Source organism: Dendrobates tinctorius, unplaced genomic scaffold (assembly GCF_039654945.1).
Source record: "Dendrobates tinctorius isolate UK_male_01 unplaced genomic scaffold, ASM3965494v1 ptg000133l, whole genome shotgun sequence".
Taxonomy (NCBI): Eukaryota; Metazoa; Chordata; class Amphibia; order Anura; family Dendrobatidae; genus Dendrobates; species Dendrobates tinctorius.
The window spans coordinates 26,576,912-26,592,227 of NW_027361801.1; the positions used below are offsets into that span (position 1 = coordinate 26,576,912).

General features: G+C 40.7%; 1 protein-coding gene across 3 annotated transcripts in view; it reads right to left on the reverse strand.

Annotated features, from left to right (window-relative positions):
* ATP11C (ATPase phospholipid transporting 11C (ATP11C blood group)) overlaps window positions 1-15,316 on the reverse strand; it is a 213,081-nt gene that overhangs the window by 136,377 nt on the left and 61,388 nt on the right. For all 3 annotated transcript variants that reach the window (XM_073543577.1, XM_073543576.1, XM_073543578.1), the window contains exon 2: window positions 13,508-13,627. In XM_073543577.1, coding sequence (XP_073399678.1) covers window positions 13,508-13,627 — 120 coding nt within the window. The remainder of the gene's footprint in view (window positions 1-13,507; window positions 13,628-15,316) is intronic.

Consider the following 15,316-nt stretch of genomic DNA (forward strand, 5'->3'; position numbering starts at 1 on the left):
ATCAGCCTGGAAGTGTGAAATGCACTGCAGCAAAAAAGAATGTTATTTCTTTGTTTAATTTTTTTTTAAATTGTGAAAAGTTTATTCAGAGGGTCATTTATTATTCAACCCCTCAAACCACCAGAATTCTGTTTGGTTCCCCTAAAGTATTAAGAAGTATTTCAGGCACAAAGAACAATGAGCTTCACATGTTTGGATTAATTATCTCTTTTTCCAGCCTTTTCTGACTATTTAAGACCCTCCCCAAACTTGTGAACAGCACTCATACATGGTCAACATGGGAAAGACAAAGGAGCATTCCAAGGCCATCAGAGACAAGATCGTGGAGGGTCACAAGGCTGGCAAGGGGTACAAAACCCTTTCCAAGGAGTTGGGCCTACCTGTCTCCACTGTTGGGAGCATCATCCGGAAGTGGAAGGCTTATGGAACTACTGTTAGCCTTCCACGGCCTGGACAGCCTTTGAAAGTTTCCTCCCGTGCCGAGGCCAGGCTTGTCCGAAGAGTCAAGGCTAACCCAAGGACAACAAGGAAGGAGCTCCGGGAAGATCTCATGGCAGTGGGGACATTGGTTTCAGTCAATACCATAAGTAACGTACTCCACCGCAATGGTCTCCGTTCCAGACGAGCCCGTAAGGTACCTTTACTTTCAAAGCGTCATGTCAAGGCTCGTCTACAGTTTGCTCATGATCACTTGGAGGACTCTGAGACAGACTGGTTCAAGGTTCTCTGGTCTGATGAGACCAAGATCGAGATCTTTGGTGCCAACCACACACGTGACGTTTGGAGACTGGATGGCACTGCATACGACCCCAAGAATACCATCCCTACAGTCAAGCATGGTGGTGGCAGCATCATGCTGTGGGGCTGTTTCTCAGCCAAGGGGCCTGGCCATCTGGTTCGCATCCATGGGAAGACGGATAGCACGGCCTACCTGGAGATTTTGGCCAAGAACCTCCGCTCCTCCATCAAGGATCTTAAGATGGGTCGTCATTTCATCTTCCAACAAGACAACGACCCAAAGCACACAGCCAAGAAATCCAAGGCCTTTTTCAAGAGGCAAAAAGTCAAGGTGTTGGAGTGGCCTAGTCAGTCTCCTGACCTTAACCCAATTGAAAACTTGTGGAAGGAGCTCAAGATTAAAGTCCACATGAGACACCCAAAGAACCTAGATAACTTGGAGAAGATCTGCATGGAGGAGTGGGCCAAGATAACTCCAGAGACCTGTGCCGGCCTGATCAGGTCTTATAAAAGACGATTATTAGCTGTAATTGCAAACAAGGGTTATTCCACAAAATATTAAACCTAGGGGTTGAATAATAATTGACCCACACTTGTATGTTTAAAATTTATTAAAATTTAACTGAGCAACATAACTTTTTGGTTTGTAAGATTTATGCATCTGTTAATAAATCCTGCTCTTGTGTGAAGTTTGAAGGCTCTAACTTATTTGCATCTTATCAAACCTGCTAAATCTGCAGGGGGTTGAATACTACTTGTAGGCACTGTATAAACCCATCGCTCTGTACATAGTATACAGAAACTCCTCTCCCTGTATATAGTATATATAAGCCCATCGCTCTGTACATAGTATACAGAAACTCCTCTCCCTGTATATAGTATATATAAGCCCATTGCTCTGTACATAGTATACAGAAACTCCTCTCCCTGTATATAGTATATACAAACCCATTGCTCTGTACATAGTATACAGAAACTCCTCTCCCTGTATATAGTATATATAAACCCATCGCTCTGTACATAGTATACAGAAACTCCACTCCCTGTATATAGTATATATAAACCCATCGCTCTGTACATAGTATACAGAAACTCCTCTCCCTGTATATAGTATATATAAACCCATTGCTCTGTACATAGTATACAGAAACTCCTCTCCCTGTATATAGTATATATAAACCCATCGCTCTGTACATAGTATACAGAAACTCCACTCCCTGTATATAGTATATATAAACCCATCGCTCTGTACATAGTATACAGAAACTCCTCTCCCTGTATATAGTATATATAAACCCATTGCTCTGTACATAGTATACAGAAACTCCTCTCCCTGTATATATAAACCCATTGCTCTGTACATAGTATACAGAAACTCCTCTCCCTGTATATAGTATATATAAACCCATTGCTCTGTACATAGTATACAGAAACTCCTCTCCCTGTATATAGTATATATAAACCCATTGCTCTGTACATAGTATACAGAAACTCCTCTCCCTGTATATAGTATATATAAACCCATCCCTCTGTACACATTATACAGAAACTCTTCTCCCTGTATATAGTATATATAAACCCATCCCTCTGTACACAGTATACAGAAACTCCTCTCCCTGTATATAGTACAGTGGGGCAAAAAAGTATTTAGTCAGTCAGCAATAGTGCAAGTTCCACCACTTAAAAAGATGAGAGGCGTCTGTAATTTACATCATAGGTAGACCTCAACTATGGGAGACAAACTGAGAAAAAAAAAATCCAGAAAATCACATTGTCTGGTTTTTTTTTCATTTTATTTGCATATTATGGTGGAAAATAAGTATTTGGTCAGAAACAAGCAATCAAGATTTCTGGCTCTCACAGACCTGTAACTTCTTTAAGAGTCTCCTCTTTCCTCCACTCATTACCTGTAGTAATGGCACCTGTTTAAACTTGTTATCAGTATAAAAAGACACCTGTGCACACCCTCAAACAGTCTGACTCCAAACTCCACTATGGTGAAGACCAAAGAGCTGTCAAAGGACACCAGAAACAAAATTGTAGCCCTGCACCAGGCTGGGAAGACTGAATCTGCAATAGCCAACCAGCTTGGAGTGAAGAAATCAACTGTGGGAGCAATAATTAGAAAATGGAAGACATACAAGACCACTGATAATCTCCCTCGAACTGGTGCTCCACGCAAAATCCCACCCCGTGGGGTCAGAATGATCACAAGAACGGTGAGCAAAAATCCCAGAACCACGTGGGGGGACCTAGTGAATGAACTGCAGAGAGCTGGGACCAATGTAACAAGGCCTACCATAAGTAACACACTACGCCACCATGGACTCAGATCCTGCAGTGCCAGACGTGTCCCACTGCTTAAGCCTGTACATGTCCGGGCCCGTCTGAAGTTTGCTAGAGAGCATTTGGATGATCCAGAGGAGTTTTGGGAGAATGTCCTATGGTCTGATGAAACCAAACTGGAACTGTTTGGTAGAAACACAACTTGTCGTGTTTGGAGGAATACTGAGTTGCATCCATCAAACACCATACCTACTGTAAAGCATGGTGGTGGAAACATCATGCTTTGGGGCTGTTTCTCTGCAAAGGGGCCAGGACGACTGATCCGGGTACATGAAAGAATGAATGGGGCCATGTATCGTGAGATTTTGAGTGCAAACCTCCTTCCATCAGCAAGGGCATTGATGATGAAACGTGGCTGGGTCTTTCAACATGACAATGATCCAAAGCACACCGCCAGGGCAACGAAGGAGTGGCTTCGTAAGAAGCATTTCAAGGTCCTGGAGTGGCCTAGCCAGTCTCCAGATCTCAACCCTATAGAAAATCTTTGGAGGGAGTTGAAAGTCCGTGTTGCCAAGCGAAAAGCCAAAAACATCACTGCTCTAGAGGAGATCTGCATGGAGGAATGGGCCAACATACCAACAGTGTGTGGCAACCTTGTGAAGACTTACAGAAAACGTTTGACCTCTGTCATTGCCAACAAAGGATATATCATAAAGTATTGAGATGAAATTTTGTTTCTGACCAAATACTTATTTTCCACCATAATATGCAAATAAAAGGAAAAAAAAACAGACAATGTGATTTTCTGGATTTTTTTTTCTCAGTTTGTCTCCCATAGTTGAGGTCTACCTATGATGTAAATTACAGACGCCTCTCATCTTTTTAAGTGGTGGAACTTGCACTATTGCTGACTGACTAAATACTTTTTTGCCCCACTGTATATATAAACCCAACGCTCTGTACATAGTATACAGAAACTCCTCTCCCTGTATATAGTATATATAAACCCATCAATCTGTACATAGTATACAGAAACTCCTCTCCCTGTATATAGTATATATAAGCCCATCACTTTGTACATAGTATACAGAAACTCCACTCCCTGCATATAGTATATATAAACCCATCGCTCTGAACATAGTATACAGAAACTCCACTCCCTGTATATAGTATATATAAACCCAATGCTCTGTACATAGTATACAGAAACTCTTCTCCCTGTATATAGTATATATAAGCCCATCGCTTTGTACATAGTATACAGAAACTCCACTCCCTGTATATAGTATATATAAGCCCATCGCTCTGTACATTGTATACTGAAACTCCTCTCCCTGTATATAGTATATATAAACCCAACGCTCTGTACATAGTATAGAGAAACTCCTCTCCCTGTATATAGTATATATAAGCCCATCACTTTGTACATAGTATACAGAAACTCCACTCCCTGTATATAGTATATATAAACCCATTGCTCTGTACATAGTATACAGAAACTCCTCTCCCTGTATATAGTATATATAAACCCAATGCTCTGTACATAGTATACAGAAACTCCACTCCCTGTATATAGTATATATAAGCCCATCACTTTGTACATAGTATACAGAAACTCCACTCCCTGTATATAGTATATATAAACCCATCGCTCTGTACATAGTATACAGAAACTCCACTCCCTGTATATAGTATATATAAACCCATCGCTCTGTACATAGTATACAGAAACTCCACTCCCTGTATATAGTATATATAAACCCATCGCTCTGTACATAGTATACAGAAACTCCTCTCCCTGTATATAGTATATATAAACCCATCGCTCTGTACATAGTATACAGAAACTCCTCTCCCTGTATATAGTATATATAAGCCCATCGCTCTGTACATAGTATACAGAAACTCCACTCCCTGTATATAGTATATATAAGCCCATCGCTCTGTACATAGTATACAGAAACTCCACTCCCTGTATATAGTATATATAAACCCAATGCTCTGTACATAGTACAGAAACTCCTCTCCCTGTATATAGTATATACACTCACTGGCCACTTTATTAGGTACACCTGTCCAACTGTGTGTTAAGACTTAATTTCTAATCAGCCAATCACATGGCGGCAACTCAGTGCATTTAGGCATGTAGACATGGTCAAGACAATCTCCTGCAGTTCAAACCGAGCATCAGTATGGGGAAGAAAGGTGATTTGAGTGCCTTTGAACGTGGCATGATTGTTGGTGCCAGAAGGGCTGGTCTGAGTATTTCAGAAACTGCTGATCTACTGGGATTTTCACGCACAACCATCTCTAGGGTTTACAGAGAATGGTCCGAAAAAGAAAAAAAATCCAGTGAGCGGCAGTTCTGTGGCCGGAAATGCCTTGTTGATGCCAGAGGTCAGAGGAGAATGGGCAGACTGGTTCGAGCTGATAGAAAGGCAACAGTGACTCAAATTGCCACCCGTTACAACCAAGGTAGGCAGAAGAGCATCTCTGAACGCACAGTGCGTCGAACTTTGAGGCAGATGGGCTACAGCAGCAGAAGACCACACTGGGTACCACTCCTCTCAGCTAAGAACAGGAAACTGAGGCTACAATTTGCACAAGCTCATCGAAATTGGACAGTAGAAGATTGGAAAAACGTTGCCTGGTCTGATGAGTCTCGATTTCTGCTGCGACATTCGGATGGTAGGGTCAGAATTTGGCGTAAACAACATGAAAGCATGGATCCATCCTGCCTTGTATCAACGGTTCAGGCTGGTGGTGGTGGTGTCATGGTGTGGGGAATTTTTTCTTGGCACTCTTTGGGCCCCTTGGTACCAATTGAGCATCGTTGCAACGCCACAGCCTACCTGAGTATTGTTGCTGACCATGTCCATCCCTTTATGACCACAATGTACCCAACATCTGATGGCTACTTTCAGCAGGATAATGCGCCATGTCATAAAGCTCGAATCATCTCAGATTGGTTTCTTGAACATGACAATGAGTTCACTGTACTCAAATGGCCTCCTCAGTCACCAGATCTCAATCCAATAGAGCATCTTTGGGATGTGGTGGAACGGGAGATTCGCATCAGGGATGTGCAGCCGACAAATCTGCGCCAACTGTGTGATGCCATCATGTCAATATGGTCCAAAATCTCTGAGGAATGCTTCCAGCACCTTGTTGAATCTCTGCCACGAAGAATTGAGGCAGTTCTGAAGGCAAAAGGGGGTCCAACCCGTTACTAGCATGGTGTACCTAATAAAGTGGCCAGTGAGTGTATAAACCCAATGCTCTGTACATAGTATACAGAAACTCCACTCCCTGTATATAGTATATATAAACCCAATGCTCTGTACATAGTATACAGAAACTCCTCTCCCTGTATATAGTATATATAAACCCATTGCTCTGTACATAGTATACAGAAACTCCACTCCATGTATATAGTATATATAAACCCATTGCTCTGTACATAGTATACAGAAACTCCTCTCCCTGTATATAGTATATATAAGCCCATTGCTCTGTACATAGTATACAGAAACTCCACTCCCTGCATATAGTATATATAAGCCCATCGCTCTGTACATAGTATACAGAAACTCCACTCCCTGTATATAGTATATATAAACCCAATGCTCTGTACATAGTATACAGAAACTCCTCTCCCTGTATATAGTATATATAAGCCCATCGCTTTGTACATAGTATACAGAAACTCCTCTTCCTGTATATAGTATATATATAAACCCAACGCTCTGTACATAGTATACAGAAACTCCTCTCCCTGTATATAGTATATATAAGCCCATCACTTTGTACATAGTATACAGAAACTCCACTCCCTGTATATAGTATATATAAACCCATCGCTCTGTACATAGTATACAGAAACTCCACTCCCTGTATATAGTATATATATAAACCCAATGCTCTGTACATAGTATACAGAAACTCCTCTCCCTGTATATATATATATGCCCATCGCTCTGTACATAGTATACTGAAACTCCTCTCCCTGTATATAGTATATATAAACCCAACGCTCTGTACATAGTATAGAGAAACTCCACTCCCAGTCCCTGTATATAGTATATATAAACCCATTGCTCTGTACATAGTATACAGAAACTCCTCTCCCTGTAGATAGTATATATAAACCCATTGCTCTGTACATAGTATACAGAAACTCCTCTCCCTGTAGATAGTATATATAAGCCCATTGCTCTGTACATAGTATACAGAAACTCCTCTCCCTGTATATAGTATATATAAGCCCATCGCTCTGTCCATAGTATACAGAAACTCTTCTCCCTGTATATAGTATATATAAACCCATCGCTCTGTACATAGTATACAGAAACTCCTCTCCCTGTATATAGTATATATAAGCCCATTGCTCTGTACATAGTATACAGAAACTCCTCTCCCTGTATATAGTATATAAACCCATCGCTCTGTACATAGTATACAGAAACTCCTCTCCCTGTATATAGCATATATAAACGCATCTCTCTGTATACAGCTCTGGCAAAAATTAAGAGACCACTGCACAATTTTCAGTTTGTATGATTTTTCTCTTTATAGGTATATTTTTGAGTAAAATGTAAATTGCTCTTTTATTCTATAAACTACTGACAACATGTCTCCGAATTTTCAAGCACGAAATTTTGTATTTATTTTCACAAAATGAGAAATGGTCAAAATAACAAAACAAATGCAGTGCAGACCTCAAATAATGCTAAGAAAACAAGTTCATAATCATTTCGAAACAACAGTACTAATGTTCACAGCACAAAAAGAGTTCAGAAATCAATATTTTGTGGAATAAGCATGATTTTTAATCACAGCTTTCATGCGTCTTGGCTGCTTTCCACCAGTTTTTCACACTACTTTTGGGTGACCTTATGCCAATCCTGGTACAAAAATGTAAGCAGTTATTTTTATGATGGCTTGTGACTATCCATCTTCCTCTTGATTACATTCCAGAGGTTTTCATTGGGGTTCAGGTCTGGAGATTGGGCTGGCCATGACAGGGATTTGATGTGGTGGTCCTTCATCCACACTTTGATTGACCTAGATGTGTGGCATGGCGCATTGTCCTGCTGGAAAAACCAGTCCTGAGAGTTGGGGAACATTGCCTGAGCAGAAGGAATCGACTGTTTTTCCAGGATAACCTTGTATGCGGCTTGATTCATACGTCCTTCGCAAAGATTAACCGGACCAATTCCAGCCTTGCTGAAGCATCCCCAGATCATCACCGATCCTCCACCAAATTTCACAGTGGGTGCAAGACACTGTGGCTTGTACGCCTCTCCAAGTCTCCGTTTAACCATTAGATGACCAGGTGTTGGGCAAAGCTGAGAAGATTACCTTACTCCAGTCCTCTATGGTCCAATCCTTATGGTCTTTGTCAAACTTCAGCCTGGCTCTCCTTTGCTGCTCATTGATGAAAGGCTTTTTTCTACCTTTACATGACTTGAGCCCTACCTCTAGGAGCCTGTTACGAACTGTTCTTGCCATGTACTTCACCCCAGCTGCCATTAACCATTCCTTTTGTAGGTCACTTGATGTCATCCTGCGGTTGCTGAGTGCCATTCGACTAAGATGACGATCATCCCCGTCACTGGAGAGTCATTTTCACCCTCTACCGGTCTGTAGCTTTGTTGTCCCCAGTGTCTGCTGCTTGACCTTGTTGTAATGGACTGCCGTCTTAGACATTTTAAGGATGGAGGCAACATGACGCTCACTGTATCCCTCTGCCAGTAAAGCCAGACTTGAGCCCTTCTTTTCCTCACTCAAGACTTTTCTTTTCAACTCCTTCGGCATGGTTAATAGTAATTTTTTCATTCCTATTACTTTTGGAATATTACTAGCACGTGTTTTGCCATCCAGCTTGTCCTATTGCAAGAGGATTGTTTACCCCACAGCAGGGTTTTTTATACTTTCCTTCGATAAATAAGATTTGGTTCAGGTGATCACCTAATCAGAAGCACATTGAGTAGAATGAGGTGCACTCTGATTGGAATTCAACTGACACTGGAATGGAATGGCTGTCAGATATGTAGAGAAGATGATTTTTATAAAACTGTGCAGTGGTTTCTTAATTTTTGCCAAAGCTCTATAGTATATATAAGCCCATCGCTCTATACAGAAACTCATCTCTCTGTATATACACACATGGGCAAAATTGTTGGTACCCCTCGTTTAATGGCCGAAAAACCCACAATGGTCACAGCAATAGCTTGAATCTGACAATAGTAATAATAAATCAAAAATCCATGAAAATGAACAAATGAAAGTCAGACATTGCTTTTCAACCATGCTTCCACAGATTAAAAAAAAATAAAATTCATGAAATGGGCCTGGACAGAAATGATGGTACCCTTAACTTAATATTTTGTTTCACAACCTTTTGAGGCAATCACTGCAATCAAACGATTCCTGTAACTGTCAATGAGACTTTTGTCAATGTGCACCATGGAGAGCTCACCAATTTTTCTTTTTATGCTTTTGAAAAGATCCACAATCCTCTACGGGATGGTAATAAACAGAAGATGTTAACTACAAGAGAAGCATATTGGATCCTGAAAATGGACACACGCTTTCCAAAAGAAATGAACTCAAGAAACTATTTGTTTTACATCTATTGTAGCTGTTTCTCTAAGTGTTGTGTTTCTCACATCTTCATACATATCCTAGTAATTGTTAAGTGATTGTGATTGGTTGCTTGTCTCTATTTAATGTGACCATTGTTTTATCTGTGTATCCTATGACTAAGGGTGTGTTTTTTGCACCTGAAACGCGTCAGGTTTTGAATGGTGTTTTAATTATGGCTTGAGTGCCGAATAAAGTTTTTTTATCTTTATTTTGGTATGCCACATCCTCCTTTTTGCTCCTATGCAATGCTGTGCTTTCCAGCCTGTGTGTGCACCCATCTGCTCTGCTGATTTGGTTCAAACATATGTGGTTTCATTCTGGATCCCATGGAAGCTCCTACACTCCTCTCTCCTGCACAATTTTTGTCTCATCTGTCCATAGGAGATTCTCCCAGAAGCTTTGTGGCTTGTCAACATGTAGTTTGGCAAATTCCAGTCTGGCTTTTTTAGGATTTTTTTTTTTTTAACAATGGTGTCCTCCTTGGTCGTCTCCCATGAAGTCCATTTTCGTTCATACGACGGATGGTGCACTGACACTGATGTTCCTTGAGCTTGAAGTTCACCTTTAATCTGTTTAGAAGTTTTTCTGGGCTGTTTTGTTACCATTCGTATTATCCGTCTCTTTGATTTTTCAATTTTCCTGCTGCGGCCACATCCAGTGAGGTTGGCTACAGTCCCATGGAGCTTAAATTTCTGATTAATATGTGCAACTGTAGTCACAGGAACATCAGGCTGCTTGGAGATGGTCTTGTAACTTTTACCTTTAACATGTTTGTCTATAATTTTCTTTCTAATCTCCTGAGACAACTCTTTCCTTCGCTTCCTCTGGTCCATGTTGAGTGTGATACACACCATGTCACCAAACAGCACTGTGAGTATCTGTAGCCCCCCATACAGGCCTCTCACTGATTCCAAGATTGTAGACCCCTGTGATGCTGATTAGTGGACACACCGCGATTTAACATGTCCCTTTTGCACATTATTTTCAGGGGTACCATCATTTCTGTCCAGGCCTATTTCATGAGTTTTATTTTTATTTTTTTAAATTCTGCGGAAGCATGGTTGAAAAGCAATGTGCGACTTTCATTTGTTTATTTTCATAGATTTTTTTATTTATTATTACTATTATTAGATTCAGAGATTCAGGTTATTTCTGTCATCATTGTGGGTTTTTCTGTCATTAAACGAGGGGTACCAACAATTTTGACCACATGTGTATAAAGCCATCGCTCTGTACATAGTATATAGAAACTCATCTCTCCATAAACAGCAGGTATAAATTATTTAGTCTGAGCAAAACACTAAAATATCTTCCTGCAAAATGTAAAGTTCAATACAAATTCAGTTAGTATATGGATAAGCCATCAATCAATAAGCTGCTCGGTAATTGAGACTCCTGGCCAGATTTCAGAAGCTGGTTTATTTTACGAAACTAAACATAGCAGCCAACAGATTCTGCTCACATACCACACCCCATGGAAATCTCTCAAAAGGTTTTTGCCGTGTAATCTGTCAGCAATATGATGTAGGGACAGATACCCTGATTCCAGTGATATAACATTTAGGCTACTGGCTGCAGCAGTTGCAACAGAATCACAGATTTCTCTGCAGCAGATGTAGCAGAGCTCGGAATGCTAAGCTGTGTATAACCCCGCCCACACCACTGACTGTATATGATATGTACAGAAAGCTGCCAATCAGTGCTGGGGGCGTGGTTGGACCAGGAGGGCAGGAGACAGCTACGCCTCTTGTGATAATCACCTACTGCTAAAACACTAATTTTATTGAAACAGCAAAATACAGCCTAGTAAGTGACACATTGCTGGAATCAGGGCTTCTGGCCCTACATTATACTACTTTCAGGTTACATATAAAAAAAAACTGCAGACCGATTCCTTTTACGTCTGAAAAATAACAGTATTTAACAATTCCATGATGCTGGAATATTAACACATTTTAATTATTTTTGATAGTCTTCATAGGAACGAATCACAAATGAGCCAAAGCTCAAACCTCCAGTTACACAAGGATTTCTAGGTCATGTTCAAACTGCATATGGATTCACAAACCTCCAGTATTTGACAGTAAGGGCTCATAATCATCTGCGTATAAATCAGACGAGTGAAATCAGATTTAAAAAAAAAAAAAAAAAAAAAAAAAAAAAAATCGGATTGCACTTCGACCAATGTTAATCGCTGTTTCAGTGCTCGTCTGCGATTTTTTTTCTCAGCTGGAATCTGGATGGGAAAAAAACTGCACGTGGTGCAAGTGGCCGCAAACATCTGACGATACTCACCAGAGCAAGTCAATGGGTGTGAGAAAGACGGACAGCACGCGGACCCATCCGTGTGCCGTCCGATTTTTAAGGACACATTACCATTCCGTAGAATAGAACACTGTAAATGGTCCAGTAAATGATTGCAGAATAATAGTTAGAGTAAAGAAAAAATGCATTGCATACGCATGTCATATGGATGCTATGTGAGGAAAATTGTGTTGTACGCGCATGACACCCGCCCGACACTCGCCCTACTTTTCTGGATCAACATTGGAGCGGTGTTTTAAACGCAGATGAGTGTGAGCCCTAAAAGTGAAAATTTAGGCTTTGTCACAGATTCTAAGCTAAATCCAGAGTAGACAAAGACTATGAACTTGAAGTAATCAGAAGTCACTGATATATTTAAACAGCCATGTAAAGTGAAATGTAAAGTTTATCAAACTTCTAAACAGCAGTCATTAAAAATGTATATCACTTTCCTGCTGCTGCATGTCTTCAAGCTCTTTAGTTAAAAGGGTATTCCCTTCCCCAAGAACATCTCAATATGCAGTAGCTGTAACAATAATATTAGCAAATAACTTCAATTAGAAATGTAGTATAGTTCTTCTGATTCGCTACATCGCTTACTCCATGCTGGGCAATGCAGTAGCTTAGGTATCCATGGTTATGGCCACTAATATAGACAATAAGTTGTTAGTGGACATAACAATAGGTAGATACCCAAGCTACTGCAATGCCTGCACATGGGGTAAGCTACACAGCGAACCAGATGAACTATACTACGCTTCTAATTGGAAGTATTTGCCAATAAAACTGTTATTACACCTACTATTTACCGGGATAGGATCTTGGGAGATGGAAATACCCCTTTAAGTCATGTTACAACCCTATCAGAGCTTCTGATACTGGTTCTGACAGCTCTATGCTTTCTTTCTTCTCTCAATGATCGGGATAGCAGCAAGGAAAAGGTTGAACACAGATTTCCACGTGTGGGAAAAAGAGGAAGCATGTGCAGACTCAGGGAGGGCAGAGAAAACAGGTTATAGAAAAGGAGGAGAGCACATGACAAGGCAATAAGAGCAATAAATGGGAACAAGTTGTGATATATTAGCAAATGCAGGCAGCAGCACCCTGGATATACACAGACCTCACATCCAGCCTATATTACTGGGAGAGATAATCCCATGAGAGGAAAACCTGAAACTTTGATCAGGCTGCAAACTGCACATCAGGGGCCAAAAAATGAATACATGAATGAAGATTGCAACCTGAAACTCAGTACAAATTTTATTCACTAAAGGTAACCACAACCATATGTGAAAAATAATTTTCCATGTCAAAAGACTCCAATGGACAGTAATGATAATTAAGTTAACTAGGAGTTCTGGGAGAAAAGCAGAAATATAGACTACGAATCATAAAAGCGCAATGCTCAACTTAAAAAAAAAAACAAAAAAAAAAATTAAATAATAATTTGCTAAAATACACATCCCCCCCCCCAAAAAAAAACCAAAAAAAAAAAACAAAACAGCTTATGTAATGTAAGAAGCTTTCCAACCTTTGATGAGACAATTCTGTTATCACAGAATTTGGGCGCAATGTAAGCATCTGTTTCTGAAGTTGGCCTATGTCCAACATACACAGTCCGGGTTCCTACACGATTTTCTTCTCCAGGACACTGTCAAATACAAGAAAAAAAATATAACATAAGTCCAAGCCTTCATCATCACCAAACCTTTGTGACAGAACACCCCAGTGTCATTACATCCATATCTCCTACAGGACAGGGGAGCAGTGAGCACTGTCACACATGGTCTCAGGCTGTAGTCTACTCGGGAACACAAGGCGATGTTTAGTGGAATAACTGGAGACGATCCATTTAGGAAATCGCATGTTTATCTGATCCTTCTATTTCTGCAGAAAGTGTTTCACATCAGGAATACAAAAACAAAAGTTTTTTTTAAGGCTGTTGGGAAATATCAAGCAACACTTGTCTCAATGCTATTTTTAAGGGAAAGCTGGCATACATCTAGTGTCCTTGTCTTGAGATGGATTATAGTAGTGTCCACTTATATCATAGAGAATGGGTCCATCCAGGGACCGTGTAGTGCTCCAGTTCACAAGCTCTTCGTACCTCCTAGGTGCGCCTCCAACTTCACGTGCTCCTCGTACCTCCTAGGTGCGCCTCCAACAACATGAGCTCCTCGTACCTCCTAGGTCCACCTCCAACATCATGAGCTCCTCGTACCTCCTAGGTCCACCTCCAACATCATGAGCTCCTCGTACCTCCTAGGTCCACCTCCAACATCATGAGCTCCTCGTACCTCCTAGATCCACCTCCAACATCATGAGCTCCTCGTACCTCCTAGATCCACCTCCAACATCATGAGCTCCTCGTACCTCCTAGATCCACCTCCAACATCATGAGCTCCTCGTACCTCCTAGATCCACCTCCAACATCATGAGCTCCTCGTACCTCCTAGGTCCACCTCCAACATCATGAGCTCCTCGTACCTCCAACTTCACAAGCTCCTCGTACCTCCTAGATGCATCTCCAACTACATCTACAATGTCTGAAAAAGCAACCACAATGGTCGACCTCCAGAAATCATGGTTGCAACGACTGAAAACTCAGTTGAGCTGCACTTGGGAAAGGAAGTACACCCCAGAATAAACCATATTTTAGAAAAGTGAGAGTTGATACAGAAAATCCTATGTTCCGTAGGATAATTCTTAAAATTAGTTGACAGCGATTAGAAGACCTTTTTTTTCTCTTCACTCTTGGCCATGGTTGTATAAGGGCCAATTCAGCTCAGTAGAGTGGAGCTGCAATAATACACAAAACCTGTGACCACGTGTGCCGCTGATTTGTTTGTTTGTTTTTTTGTTTTTTTTTTTACAGAAAATAGTTTTTTTCTAATCCTGTACAATCCCTTTATTTAAATCAGAATATCAAGTGTCTTTTGGAGCTGAAATTTGCGTTCCTTATAGCCACATGTAGATAGATCTCAGTGATGCTAAACAATCTGCACTTGTATACATGAGCTCCCATGGAGAGATTCAGCTATTGCCACGTTTCCTGCTCACAAGACCGGTCCTAACTCCGTGCCGCAGCCGGGCACCAAGTAATCATAATTTTACATCAGAGAACAACTCTATAGCTGTGTTCCCAAACTTTCCGAAAAATCGACTCACTTTGGTTGACACAGCAAGTGCATAAATATCATGAAGAATATTTCAGAAAATCCCTACTTATCGCCTTACACAAGGTCAGGTCTCCTACATACAAGCCTTTGTTTTCCTGACAAGACCATTAGGATTTCTCCATAGACAGAGATTTTAGTATAGATCAACAGCAACAAGACAA